Source organism: Acinonyx jubatus, chromosome E4 (assembly GCF_027475565.1).
Source record: "Acinonyx jubatus isolate Ajub_Pintada_27869175 chromosome E4, VMU_Ajub_asm_v1.0, whole genome shotgun sequence".
NCBI classification, from domain to species: domain Eukaryota; kingdom Metazoa; phylum Chordata; class Mammalia; order Carnivora; family Felidae; genus Acinonyx; species Acinonyx jubatus.
In genome coordinates, this window is record NC_069395.1 from 46,220,070 (window position 1) to 46,235,328 (window position 15,259).

The 15,259-nt window shown below is 35.8% G+C and overlaps 1 protein-coding gene across 25 annotated transcripts in view; it reads left to right on the plus strand.

The window, feature by feature from the left end:
• Window positions 1-15,259, plus strand: part of HMCN1 (hemicentin 1) — a 703,321-nt gene that overhangs the window by 602,369 nt on the left and 85,693 nt on the right. For all 25 annotated transcript variants that reach the window (XM_053209695.1, XM_053209701.1, XM_053209691.1 and 22 more), the window contains 11 exons: window positions 272-368; window positions 6,043-6,204; window positions 7,345-7,458; window positions 7,579-7,781; window positions 8,338-8,419; window positions 8,527-8,658; window positions 8,999-9,148; window positions 11,535-11,694; window positions 13,766-13,890; window positions 14,118-14,301; window positions 14,896-14,993. In XM_053209695.1, coding sequence (XP_053065670.1) covers window positions 272-368; window positions 6,043-6,204; window positions 7,345-7,458; window positions 7,579-7,781; window positions 8,338-8,419; window positions 8,527-8,658; window positions 8,999-9,148; window positions 11,535-11,694; window positions 13,766-13,890; window positions 14,118-14,301; window positions 14,896-14,993 — 1,507 coding nt within the window. The remainder of the gene's footprint in view (window positions 1-271; window positions 369-6,042; window positions 6,205-7,344; window positions 7,459-7,578; window positions 7,782-8,337; window positions 8,420-8,526; window positions 8,659-8,998; window positions 9,149-11,534; window positions 11,695-13,765; window positions 13,891-14,117; window positions 14,302-14,895; window positions 14,994-15,259) is intronic.

Consider the following 15,259-nt stretch of genomic DNA (forward strand, 5'->3'; position numbering starts at 1 on the left):
CTCTCTCTGCCCCTCCACACCCCCACCTCTCAAAAATAAATAAACAATTCTTTTAATTTGCCTTTTCTGATTGGAAATCTTTGTAAATAAATATTTGATTGACCTAATAAAAGCTGGCACCAGCACTATTATGCACAAAAATTTCTTTTTCTTGTGCTCATCTGGTATTAATCAGAAAAGGTATGTGATATTTATTCTGAAACATAATGATGAATATGAAAAGTTGCTCTATTAAAGGTTTCAGTTGAAATGTCTTCATCTTTTTTCTTAGATTCTGAACACTCAAATAACAGATATCGGCAGGTATGTGTGTATTGCTGAGAACAGAGCTGGGAGTGCCAAACAATATTTTAACCTCAATGTTCACGGTAAGAGCTCAGTTCCAATAACGTTTCTTAGCATACGCTGGAAAAAGCACGAAAACTGTGTTTTGGATTATGTGGACTTCTTTTGTATTTTTCACTTGAACAATGTGTGGAGTCTGCATTTATTCAATCTCCTATGTTCTTCCCATCACAACCAGTAGGATTATAAAGTACAGATCTTCTAGGAAGCCTGTTATTATATTATTTCAGTCCCTTAGGATAAACTAGTTACTTTGAAAGTGAAAAAAGAATCAAAATTTGAAACTCCCCCAAATTTTTTGTTTTTATGAAGTTAGACCCAAATATAGTTCTTCTACTTATAAAAATTTACCCACTAACCCTGATCGGAACCAGTTTCTGTCCTCAAAAGTAGAATTCATGTTGAGTTATATCCTCTAGTACCATTAGGTATACTCCCTGGAAAAGAAAAAGTCGTTTGGGTAGTTAAATAATTCTCAAAATCCATCAGTACACCTATATGCTAGACACTGCATAAATACTAATTTTTTGGTAAAAAGCTATTGAGATACTATTTAGGCAAGTGTGGAAAAAAAGAAAGCAGTTGGATATCAACTGCAAATGATTAATCCTATTTTCATGACCCACATCTGTTTGGGAATATTAAATTGGAAATGGTGAACAATCATCGTAAAAGATTTCCTTTGCATGTGGGATGCACATACAGAATTCTAGCCCATGTTGGAAATAGCTGAAATTTGACATTTCATGAAAAATTTCTCCCTCCAAAATACTTTTATTTAGCATCATGGATATTCTTCCTTGGTGTGATTTGTAGGGAATTTTGGCGTCCAGCCTCGTTTGGTGTTTCTGTAACAAATATTTGAAACATTTTTATCTTTGGATTCCCAGTACCTAGCACAATGGGTAAAACACAGTAGGTGCTTAATAAATATCTTCACAATTTTTTTTAATTAGTACATCTAAGCAAAACACAAAACAATGTGCTGTGAATTCTCAGGAGTAATTAAATAAATATGATCATCGTGAAAGCATACATTCTAATCTGTAAAGGGCAGTAGAGTATATGTTGAAAATAAAAATGTTGATTATTTTTTGATTCCCAAAGCAGAATGAATTTTTCCTCCTCCATGTGATCAAAACCCCCATTATAGCAATTACATATATTGCCTTGTGTTAGTTATCTTTATGTCTGTATCTTCACCCCCAATCCTACAACTTTATTATAGATGTTATAGGCAAATAGTCATTTCTTACAGATCTTGGTCTCCCTGAACCTATCTATAGTTGTTGTAGTTGCAAAATAAATAGTTGGTGTTTTTTCATATCCATTGCCTCTTCTTTTTTTAAGTGATTTTTTTAATGTTTATTTGTTTTTGAGACACAGAGAGAGTGCAGGCAGGAAAGGTGCAGAGAGGGAGACACAGGATCCAAAGCAGGCTCCAGGCTCTGAGCTGTCAGCGCAGCTCTAACTCAGGAACTGCAAGATCATGACCTGAGCCAAAGTCTGATGGTTAACGCCCCCCATTGCTTCTTCCTAATGCATAGCAAAAACACCTGAAGTGGGAACCTTGCTACCTGGAGAGGCGGCAGCCACTAGAGTTTACCCTTAAGGGCTGGAGTTTGGGAGGGTGTTTCCTCGTTCACCAGTTAATGATACTTTGAACCCCAATTACAGTCAGGAACCCATACTTACAATTAGAAAATTCATTTTGGAGAGACATAATTTAAATTATCTTCACTTAAAACCATACCACTTGTTATATCCCACTACAACAATGCTTGCTTCTTTTGGACTCTGTCTGCGGGCCCTTGGGATTTCAGCTCTCTGTGTTCACTCTCCTTCGTGTCCAGCTTAACTGTTAATGGAAGAGCATTTCAGCCACCTCTCTTGGTCTTTTTATTGCTCTTGTTCAGTAAAAGCTCAGCTCTGCATCTAACAACACAACATATTTTCCGCTTGATACCTACTAGGTGCTGTGCCAAGTTTTTACGTATGCTATTTCACTTAGTTATCTCAATAATCCCGGGTGGTTGGTACCATTTTATACCTCTTTTACAGATAAAAAGGCTGAGGTCTAGTGAGATTAAGTTTACGTGCCCAAAGTTACAGAACTGGCAAATACAGTGCCAGGATTTTAACTTAGGTAGTCTCATTCTAGAGGTTTTAAACTTAGCTATTTTGCTGTATTACCTCTCAGTAAATTCCACAGCTGACCATACCTGCACCTCTGACCATACCTGCACCTAGGTGGCTAACCATGGCTGGAGGAACTCTTGGAGTCAGGAACATCAGTGCCTATAAATTGATAGGTATCATCTTGAACTGGGCTCTCCATACTGCCTGGGCTCCTCCTCTTATGTCTGCTCCCTAGTGACTCTCTCTCACCTTCATCCCTCTCTTCAGATGACCCCTGGCTTAGCGGGCTCAGGCTGCCATAACAAAATGCCAGAAACTGTGTGCCCTAAACAAAGGAAATTAATTTTCTCACTGTCTGGAGGCTGGAAAGTACAAAATCAAGGTTCCATCAGGGTTTGCTTTCTGGTAAAGGTTCTTGCTGGCTTGCTTTGGCCACTTTGTCCCCACAAGGCCTTTTCACTGAGCACACATGGCCAGAAAAGCAAGGAAACTCTCTGATGTCGCTTCTTGTAGGGACAACAATCCTTAATATCAGGGCCTCACCCTTACAACCCCATTAAGCTTAATTATTTCCTTAAGGGTACCATTTCTAAATACAGCCACAGTGAGGGTCAGGGCTTCAGTATACGAATTGGGAGTGGAAGGGCAAGGCTGGGTATGTACACATTCAGTCCATAAACAGCCCCCTCTCGCTTTCTGTCAGTAAATGCCCTCACCTCCTGTTTTACAGAGAAAAGAGAAGGCATAGCCCAGAAACCACCTCAAATTCCTACCATCAAATGGAGCGTACTACCACCATCTGTTATTGCCACTTCTTTCCCCATTACCACCGAAGATCGAAGCATCCCTCTACCTTCCAAAGGCCAAAGACTAACTCGACTCTAGATCCCTGTCCACTGCCTCCTCCAAAATCTCATCATCTCCTCTCTTTCTCTTGAATATTGAAGTTCTCCCTCCTTGTGGCTCCTTCCCAACAGCACTTAAATTTACTTATATCTTCCATTTTTAAACAACAACAAAATATTCCCCTTGGACTTAAACTTTCCCTTCAGCTGCCTCCCTCGCTTTCTCCCCAATTTCAAAACAAGCCTTTCTAATAACTGTATATATTTAATGTCTCCATTTCCTCGCTCCCACTCACTCATTCCACCACTGTATTCCAAATTTCACCTTCACATCACCAATGAAACTGCTCACTGAATTCATCAAATGACATCTTTATGTCCAAGAGGCACTTCCTGGATTTATCGTTTTTATTTCTGTGCATTTGACATTCTTGCCACTATCATTTTCAAATATACTCTTCTCTTTGGCTTTTGTGACACCTATACCCCTTATTTATACCCTGCCTTTTGGGTGTCATCCCTGACTCCTTCTCCTCTTCCTTAAATTTTATCCTCAAAACATCAAGTCCTAAAAATTCTATGAAATGTCCGTAAGTCCATTCACTTTTCTTAATCCTTTTTGACACCATCCCAGGCATAGCTACCAACATCTGTCACACATTTTACAGCACTGGTCTCCTCACTGGCCTTTCTGAATCCCTTCTAGCCTCATAATTAGTTCTCTCCACGGTGGCCAGATTGATATCTTAATTTCTGATTAAAACACTCTTCAGCTCCCCATTCTTGAGGCTGTATTTCAGCATTCTTAATGAATGGGTCCCAGAGACCTTATAAGATCTTACCTTTGGGAGCGCCTGGGTGGCTCAGTCAGTTAAGTGTCTGACTTCGGCTCAGGTCTTGATCTCACAGTCCGTGAGTTCGAGCCCCACGGCGGGCTCTGTGCTACAGCTCAGAGCCTGGAACCTGCTTCAGATTCTGTGTCTCCCTCTCTCTCTGCCCCTCCCCTGCTCATGCTCTATCTCTGTCTCTCAAAAATAAATAAACCTTAAAAAAATGAAAAGAAAAAAGATCTTACCTTTGCTTAGTCCTTTAATTCTCTGTGCATCTCCCCTACTTTGTTCTTCAAACTCTGGTCACGCTAGTCTTCTAGGTGCTGTGTTCTTTTCTCCACTTGGACCTTTGTATATGCTGTGCCTTCTTTCTGGAAGTACACCCATTTTCTGTCTTTCACTTAACTTATTCTTGTTCGTATTTCAGTATCTTCTTCAATGTCACTTCCTTCTCCTGATCCCCAGATTAGGATAGTTCCCTGTTGTTACCCACTCTTCTGATTGACTCTCATCACATTTGTAATTACGAGGCAGTATAGAACAGTGGCTAAGAATAAGGGCAATTGAGCCAGACAACAGTCTTTAGGTCTCTTCCAGTAACTAGTTGTGAAGCCTTAGGCAAGATGCCAACTTTTCTGTCTCCAGTTCCTTATCTCTAATATGAGGATAAGAACTGTATTTAACACATAAGGTTGTATGGGGAGTCAATACATATATGTGAAATGTATGTGTGATGGTATTTGTGCAGTGTTTAGAACAGTGCCAAGCACAGCATATCCATTCAAAAAAATGTTAGCTGTTATTTTTAGTTCAATGTCTGTCTTTAATGTCAAACTATTAACTCTATGTGGGCATTATCTATTACATTTTCACACTGCATTAGCACTTAGCACAATGTGTGGAATACAGTAAATATTTAATAAATGTCTAATAAATGAATGATGAATGAATATTAAAATTAATTAGTGGGTGAAAAATAAACAACCATGTGATAGTATAAGAAATTTTGCCTTTTTGATGTTTTGCTTTTGTTTTTGATGTTGTTTTAAGACCTTCATCTTAATATAATGAGTGTTCTGTTAATTGCATTCATGTCTCTCATCATTGGCCTGAACAAGACCCATTTTTACTTTTATTTATTAATCAGTTCATTTTTATGCCCATTTCTTGCTCCTGTTTACCCTCTCCTTTCATAGAAAACCATTCGAATGTGTTAAGATGGTATACCATCTATGTCTGTGTATTCTTATAAAAATCTATTCCATTTACATATGTTTTAATGTGCATAAATAGCATTGCATTATTAATCCTATTCTTTTTTTATTCCACTTTTTCTTTACACTGCTTTGCTTTTGTAAATCTTTTTTTGTTTTGAACAATAAACCATAACATTGTTTATTTCTTAAATTTTCTGCTCATCTTGAAAGTCACTTATTTACATCATCAAAATAACCTGTATGATTTGTTGATAGACACCCTAAAATTAAATTTCTACTTTACTGTTGCTATACGCACTAAGATAAATCCTTAAATAAAAATGTAATATTAAATACAAGAATATTCAAATGTACTGAATAAAAAGTGCTGTTAGGTCTTTCTTTGTACATTAACAAAACCATATTAGGAACTGCCTGCTACATTTTACACATAAAATACACAATAATTCTGTCTTTGAAAATTCTAGTATCCTCTTTCAATTGGGAAAAACAAAACTGATGGAAATTAGTTTGATGAGGGCATTAGGAATTTAGAAGAGACAGCAAAATAACAGTATCATTAAGTCAGTGTGTTAGCAGACTATGGTGATCAGGCTTATATTAACAAATTGGAATATGTATTGCTGATAATATCAGATTTCACTTTTAATATGTTTACTTTTATAGTTCCTCCAAGTGTCATCGGTCCTAACCCTGAAAATCTCACTGTTGTGGTGAACAATTTCATCTCTTTGACCTGTGAGGTCTCTGGTTTTCCACCTCCTGATCTCAGCTGGCTCAAGAATGAACAGCCTATCAAGCTAAATACAGATGCTCTCATTGTGCCCGGTAAGGAAGTTATTACTCTTAAAAAGTGGGCAAAACCTTCTCACTTTTCTCAATACAAATGGCATCAACTTAGTCTTTTCCCAAACTTTTGTCTTGTTCCTTTTTTTTTTTTTTTAATGTTTATTTATTTTTGACAGAGGAGGAGAGAGTGTGCAAGCAGGGCAGGGGCAAAGAGAGAGGGGGACAGAGAATCCGAAGCAGGTTCCAGGCTCCATGCTGACAGCAGAGAGCCCCACGTGGGGCTTAAATTCATGAACTGTGAGATCATGACCTAAGCTGAAGTCAGATGTTTAACTGACTGAGCCACCCAGGCCCCCCTATCTTGTTCCTTTTATTTGTTCACATTAAATGCCTCTCTTTACCCATTTGGGGCCATTAGGATAACATTGTACAGATTTATGGTTTTAGTGAGAATGTATAGTAACAAGGTCTACTTTCAAGAAATTGTGACATTTAGGAACAACCTGCGGGTGATAGACTCCTTGTGGGTGATAGACTAGTAAAAGGGTGATTTCATTGGATAAAATCAGTGGTTGTTTTTAATCAATCCTAAAGCTCCTTGAGGATAGATAAATAGACCAACAGACAATCACTTCTACACTGTGGGAGATTTAACATATCTTGACTATTACTGTGTGCTCGCTAGAACCTGTATCAAACAGTTCTACTCTCTATGGTTACTGGAGAGAAAAAATTTCTGAATTTCTTCCTTTATAAGGAAGTAGAATAAATACTGAAATCAAAGGGAAAGGAAGGATCGAAGACACTCAATTCAATTTAGTTCTTTGCTTTTGAATAGGAAATCTCACTGTTAGAAAAAGGATATATTTTGCTGTTTATCTTACTGACAGAAATAGTTATTAAAACAACTGCTAGAGGCACCTGGGTGGCTCAGTGGGTTATGCGTCCAACTCTTGATTTTTGCTCAGGTCATGATCTCATGGTTCGTGGGTTCGATCTCCACATCAGGCTCTGCGCTGACAGTGTGGAGTCTGCTTAAAATTCTCTCTCTGTTTCTCTCTGCCCCTCTGGATATTCTTTCTCTCTCTCAAAAATAAATAAACATGTAAAACTAAGTAAATAAAATAAAATAAAACAGCCTCTATGCCGCTCTTCAGTTTGCATTGTATTTGCCCACAGGTGGTCGAACTCTGCAAATTATTCGGGCCAAGGTATCTGATGGTGGTGAATACACTTGTATTGCTATCAACCAAGCTGGTGAAAGCAAGAAAAAAGTTTCCCTGACTGTCTATGGTTTGTCTTTATTCTCCTCATAAAATTCTTTCATTTTTAAACTAGTATTAGAGATTTTCTATCTCAGCATCTTAATGAAAAAACAAAAAAAATCCTTCTGCTCTTGTTTCCCTCCCTCAGTGCCCCCAAGCATTAAAGATCATGGCAGTGAATCTCTTTCTGTAGTTAACGTAAGAGAGGGGACCTCAGTGTCACTGGAGTGTGAGTCGAACGCCGTGCCCCCTCCAGTCATCACCTGGTATAAGAATGGGCAGATGATAACAGAATCCAATCGCTTGGAGATTTTAGCAGATGGACAAATGCTGCAGATCAAGGAAGCTGAGGTGCATCTTTTATTCTTGTTCGTGTGTCATGACTCCTTGGTGGGATTGTGGAAGAAAGCATTGGCAGTTGCATTCCCTTTACTGCAGTGACAAATAATTCTTATTTAAAAACAGCATCATCAATGCTATTGACCTTATTTTTCTTTCTTTCTTTATTTATCTTTTAAATTTTATTTATTTATTTATTTTTTAAAAGCAGGATTGTAGAAGGCAATTAATTGGGACATTGGAGGGGTACCTGGGTGTCTCAGTCGGTTAAGCATCCAACTCTTGGTTTTGGTTCAGGTCATGATCTCATGGTCCCTGGGATGGAGCTTTGCATCAGGCTCTGCGCTGATGGTGCAGACCTCCTTGGGATTCTCTATCTCTCCCTCTCTCTCTCCCCCTCCCCCATTCATGGTGTCTCTCTCAAAATAAATAAATAAAACTAAAAAAAAGAAAAAAGAACTGGGGCATTGGAGCATAAAGATGACTTATGATTTAATCTACACGCGAACAGTGTGATTGGTTATCTGTAACTTAATGGAGAACATACAATAGTATCTTTTTCTTTTAGGTATCTGACACAGGCCAGTATGTATGTAGAGCTATAAATGTAGCAGGACGGGATGATAAAAATTTCCACCTCAATGTATATGGTGAGCATCTGCCTCTAATACAGCTCTTTTTCCCCCAGATGTGCAAATGCAAAAGTGTCCTGAATTAGCTTAATGAGGACACAACATTTTCTTCTGTCTTTTCACAGTGCCACCCAGTATCGAAGGTCCTGAAAATGAAGTGGTTGTTGAGACGATCAGCAATCCTGTGACCTTAACATGTGATGCCACTGGAATCCCGCCTCCCACGATAGCCTGGTTGAAGAACCACAAGCCCATCGGTAATATAGCTGTGCTTTTTTTTGTTTTGTTTTCTTTTGCCCTTAATTTACTAAGGAAGAAACTAGTACATTTTCAGTACTATGCTTATAGCTGTGTTTACTTCAGAAAGTCTAATTACTAGTAACTAATAATGATAACTAATAATAACTAATAGTATTCATTACGTAGAGATTTTTCTTTCTTGTTTTTTCAAAGAGGTATCCCATTTAAAATGAAAGTACAAAGGAAGAACACTTAAGAACTATAGTTGCCACATAAAATAAGATATATTATGGTGAATTGCAGAGACGTTAAAATAAGAGCTTTTTATGTTTTGTTTTGCTTTGTTTTCACCTCTAGAAAATTCTGACTCACTTGAAGTACATATTTTGTCCGGAGGTAGCAAACTCCAAATCGCCCGGTCTCAACATTCAGATAGTGGAAACTATACATGCATTGCATCAAATATGGAGGGAAAAGCACAGAAAAATTACATTCTTTCAATTCAAGGTATGTGGGGTATGGGTGGCTCCTGTCTGGCTAAGTCAGTAGAGCATGTGACTCTTGTGAGTTCAGCCACACATTGGGCATAAAGCTTACTTAAAAAAAATTTTAAAAAGGTATGTGGGGTACACTCTGATTCACCTTCAGTTTCTTTATTATATTCTACCTATAAAACAAATAAGACTACATCTAAAGAGATCATTTATAATTGATTGAAAATACCTTTCTTTGTAATTTTTTGGATATTTTCTTTTTTCCATTTTTGTTGAGATATAAGCACTGTCTAATGATGTGACTTACAAAATAACTTTAGATATACAAAAAATATTATCAATTTTCTAACCTATATTTATCAGTAGAGTTGTACTTTCATGAAAATGGTCATAACTGGAAAAAAGAATAATAGATATGTCATAATCTCTATATTTTTTCATTTTTACTGAAATGATTTTCCAATAGTATATATTCTATTGAATTATTTATTTTAATCTGGTATAACTTGTTTTGAGCCAAGCCTATAGATCTGCTTTTATTTATATAGATAAGTAAGATTAACTTATGAAGAGATTGTACTGTGTTCTAACTGCAAGTCAGGGATTGGTTAGATTTCAAGTAAGCATGGATTTTTTACTATTTTGGGGTGAGCATAGGAGCATTAATTTATTCTGCACTTAATCAACTTAATTAACACCTACTGTGTTTCAACATAATGCTGACCACTGGATGGATGGAGAACTTTCATACTTTCCATTTTCAGTAAACCTCTGATTATTACTTTTGGCCTAATGTTTAAATTGGAGAAGTCTAACTTGAAACTAAGTTGAATGCTGGCTTTTTCTGATTTTATTACAGTTACTATGAAAAGAATTTCTCATAAATTATAAAAGTAATTGAATATTTTCTACCTATTTTGTGCTTTGCTAAAGCTAACTTCAAAAATATTTATTTTAGTTTTATTGAGATATAATTGACATATGACATTGTATAAGTTTAAGTTGCACAGTGTAATGATTTCATAAATGTATATATTGCAAAGTAAGATTAAGAACCATCAACTAAAAATGATAACTAGGAAAAATTGAAATAAATTTATGACTATCGATGGTTTCTCTGATTAGGGATGCTTTGAGATTTCAGAAGCAAGATGAGAAAAATAACTATGCAGAGATTCAGGGTCAGGGATTATGTCTAATTTAGTTTAATGCATTAACAATAATAAGTGGTAATCATGGGTAATGTGGTATGACCAAACATTTCATCAGATACTTTATGTGTGTAATCATATCTCAGGACTACAAATACATGTATAGGGCCTAGTACAGTGATTGTCGTATATTAGCTACTCATTTTAGGAGTCTCATTAAAACTCCTATTGATTTGACTAATTTAGTAACTGTAAATTCTGCAAATTTACGTAGGGATGTGCTGTTAAATATTTAACAACTGACTCTGCAGACAAAAAGGTCCTTATTTGTAGCCAATCATTTGCCAGCTTCTATGGTGTAATTATTCCCATTGTGACCCATTTCCAGCTCCCAATATGACGTCACTGAACATGGAGTAGGGAAGATGTATAAAATTGGCTCTTGCGAGCTGGTGTGCACTACCTCCAGCATACCACCATAATTATTTAGAAGAGGAATTCAGATGTGTTTCTGCTTGATACCATTGTCAATATTTTTATTAGACATTATTTCTCAATCAAATCATTAACGTGAAAAGCAAAGCTGGCTAGAAACAGTCTAGAAGAAATAATTGGATCTTGAAACCTACAAGTCTATCCATTGTTCAGAATGAAGAATATTTAAATTGCATTATGAAGAGAGAAATAACCAACCTAGATACTCTTCTCAGACATTGATGCCAAGATTTCATAAAACACACTCCTGAGCTGTTCTAATTCTGAACTATATTGAGGATTTAATCTAAAAGTGATTCATTTGGCCAGGAAGGGTGCCCATGAGGTAGATTTGTCACTAGCTTGTGTGACTAAATAATTGTATCAACTTACAGATATAACAGGATTATTGAACTGTTTCCTCTAATCATTCCTCATTTAAAAGTAATTTATGGGGGCCTGTGGGTAGCTCAGCAGGGTAAGCATCCAACTCTTGATCTCAACTCAGGTCTTGATCTCAGGGTTGTGAATTCAAGCCCCATGTTGGGCCCTGTGCTGGATGTGAAGCCTACTTAAAAATAAAAAAAATTAAACATTAAAAATAAATAAGTATAAAAACAAAATAATTTATAAGGATAACAATAATTGGATCTTTAACCACAATCTAGGAAAAATATGAAATAAAGATGGCATTTTGTTCTATGATTCTATTGTATTCATTGGAATTTATAATCTTGTGTTTTGTTAATGAGAATCTTAATCATTTTCCCAAAGTTCCTCCAAGTATTGCTGGTGCTGAAATTGCAAGTGAAGTCAGTGTTCTTCTAGGGGAAAATGTTGAGCTGACCTGCATGGCAAGTGGCATTCCCACCCCACTTATTCAATGGCTTAGAGATGGAAAGCCCATAAATAGCAGTGAAACAGAAAGAATCCGGTATGTTTTAAAAGAATCTTTACATCATTAATTGTAAGATATTCTTCAATGCCTTTATTCTTCAAATTTCACATGAATAATACCAAATTCAGTGCCATGGGAATTTGGCAATCATTGTATTTAGAAAGAGAAAAGATAACATTTTGAAGAATTGGACACAGAAACCCTCCTTAGAGAATTGCTTAAAAGTGTGTGTATGTGCGCGCGCGTGTGTGTGTGTGTGCGTGTGTGCATGCGCGCGCGTGCGCGTGCATTTCCCTCATCCATCAGCATCAGTGAGTGCTTGGCTCATTTTGCAAAAAGAGACAATATCATCATAAGATAGTTCATTCCTTGTAGTGATTTGTCTAAATCCCATTTTCTGCTGGTACTTGTTACCCATGCAACAAACTATACAGAGATGAGATAATTACATGGTAAGGGCTTCCTGCTCCCACTTCCTTCTCCAGGGCTTCCTGCTCCTGCTACTTTCAAAAACAAATACCTTTAGAAGAACAGTCCAGAATTCTAATCTCTACTAGATTACTTCATCACAAAAGTCCCATTGTATACACATATTTGAAGAATCAGATGCATAAATAAGCATTAATTAAATGTATTATACACTTTATAATTTTAAATCAATATTTTAGATTTAGGGTTTGGACTGTTTTCTAGTCAAGGAATTGAATATACATGATTTAAAAAATGATAAGTAAATGTTATTTTCTTTGAAGTCATTTTATATTAAAATTTAGATATTTGTTACCTCTAGAAGATTGAGTACATTGCCAAATAATATTTTAGAGATACATTTTAAGTTTTATTTCTTTGGTGTGGGCATATCTCAATAGTTAACAAGTATTTAATTATTTTTATTAAATCAACTGATATCAACCATATTGCAAGCCAAGCACCAGAAAGGTGGTAGGACCCAAGATCTTATGTAATATTTGCACCTAAGAATTTATGTTCAGTCACTCGTCTCTTACAATAAGATCCCAAATGCACTTGTTCTTATATCTAACTTACTGATTATTTGTTAACAGCTCTGCAAATAAGTATGTATGGTTTGTAAGTGGAACAATTTGCCAATCAAATAAAGTAATTTTTTCAAGGTCAGCTTCCATTTCCCTTTGCTTATGGCAACTTGCTTTTTGTTTATTCATATGATTAAACTCATTTAATTTTAAAATTGATATTTTGAAAATGAAAAATACATTAGATTCAGATAATATTGTAATTTTTGGCAATCATATGTCATAACATGATAGGGTAGAAGTGGAGCATTTGCTTTTGACATTGGAAGATTCTAGTAAAATCACTATTGTAGGAATAACTTTAGAAAGCCATTTAATCTCTTTCTAAAACACAGGAAGTTTTATATCAAAGTTTTATTTGATAATTGTGTGTGAAGGGGATAAATAATGCAATAATCTTAACTTAAATCTCTTTGACAATCTAACAGTATAGTTATTTACTATTATGTAATTCAAAGAAAAAGCTCTAGCAATGTGTAGAAAAATTTTTGCAAAATATACCTCTACAAAATAGTTGTCACAGTTTAAATAAGCTATCCTATTCTCCTTCCCATTAAAAATATTACTAAGTCATATATAGTTACTTTTTGATATTTTTTTAGTTTCTTGTAACATTCTTCAAATTTCATACCAGAATTTTAAAAAAAATTTTGTTTAATAAATTTTGTTTAATAATTTTTGTTTAATTTTCTGTGGGTAAGGAAAAACTATATTAACTTTGAGAAAAACATGTCTTCGATTGGGATAGAGAAATTCCCAATCTGATTTCATTCGTTTCCAGTTTTTCTCATAAGGAGGTAGCAGATATAGGACATGAATTTTAGTTGGTTCTGTAGAATTTCAGTTGGTTGCCTGAAATCTCCAGTTTCACTAGCTCTGAGTTTAACAGACCTCCGTATACTTAGTGAAAAAGATATGAACCATTATATATCTAAGATGAAGGTGCATTTTATGGTGGTATTTCTTTAAAGAACACAATAACCCAGAGTGAGTTTTCAAGCTCTAAGCTCACATGAATCATCTCAGTGCCTTTATTGTGGCGTTTTCTATAGGGTGACTGCAGATGGCAGCACATTAAACATTTACGGAGCTCTCCCATCCAATGTGGGGAAATACACATGCGTCGCTACTAATCCTGCTGGAGAAGAAGACCGAATTTTTAACTTGAATGTCTACGGTAAATGTGAAATTTCACTCTCTTTTGACTATCCCACCTTAGGAATCTATCAGTAGAAATAAAAATTCTAGCAGTAGGTGTCTGGAGCATTTAGTTTTAAAATCTGACGTCACTGCTGTTCCTTTTGGGATAAGCAGCAGTATGGGCAATTGTAGTTGAAATGATTTGAACTAGTAATGCACACCCCACCCATTCTCTCTCTCATTCTCATTTTCTGCGGGACATAGTTCCACCCGCAATTAGGGGTAATAAAGAAGAAGCAGAGAAACTAATGGCTTTGGTGGATACTTCAATAAATATTGAATGTAGAGCCACAGGGACACCTCTACCACAGATCAACTGGCTAAAGAATGGACTTCCTCTGCCTCTCTCCTCCCATATCCGGTTGCTCTCAGGAGGGCAGGTTATCAGGTCAGCTTTGATTATATGTGATTTGCTAGACAGATAAAGTCACTGTGACTGTAGGCTTTAACCTCATCTAAATGGTGTTTAAGAAATGTTTTTTTCGTAAGGTTTCGCTGTTGTTTATTTTTCCCTTTCACTATATTTTTAGAAGAGAGAGGATAACAACAATAAAATTGAAATGGTTTTTTATTCTTATTTAAATGCTCACATTTTAGTAAATTTGTATAAAACAGGTCTTGCACAGACAGATGTATGTATCGCATATGTATTTCCAAGAACTACTATTTTAGATAAAACTTTCTATGGAAAGGTAATACGAAGATGCCTACCACAATCATGTGATTTTCATGTTAGCATCATTCTTTATTAATGTATATTTGAAAAATATTCACTCTTAAATTATGTTATATTTTTAATAGCCTACTGTCAGTGCCTGATTAACTTTGTGGAACAAATTGCATTTGAGGCATCTGTATTTTGTAACCCTCATAACTAAAATTTCCCAGCATAACTCATAATCTGTGTATAAATTAGAAATATTTTCTTTGTATATGTTGAATGGGATTAAATTATGAAATATGGGGTCAAATTGTTTTTCAGGATTGTGAGAGCTCAGGTGTCTGATGTTGCTGAGTACACTTGTGTGGCCTCCAACAGAGCTGGGGTGGATAATAAACATTATAGTCTTCAAGTTTTTGGTATGTCACGAAGATGCCCCTAGTATTTTACTATGTGTCCAATATTAAGCAAAAGGCTTATATTTAGATATTGACATATCAGAAGAACTGGTAAAATATGATTTTAGTAACTAGGAAAGAATGTGTTTTCTCCCAAAGGGTCCATATTGGAACATACTATCTGTCAAAATACTCTTCTAACCTGGAATCTTGCATTAAGTCAAATCTAAATTTTTAAAAATTGCATTTCAATCCGAACACAAGGACCAGTCTTTTCATACAAAGAG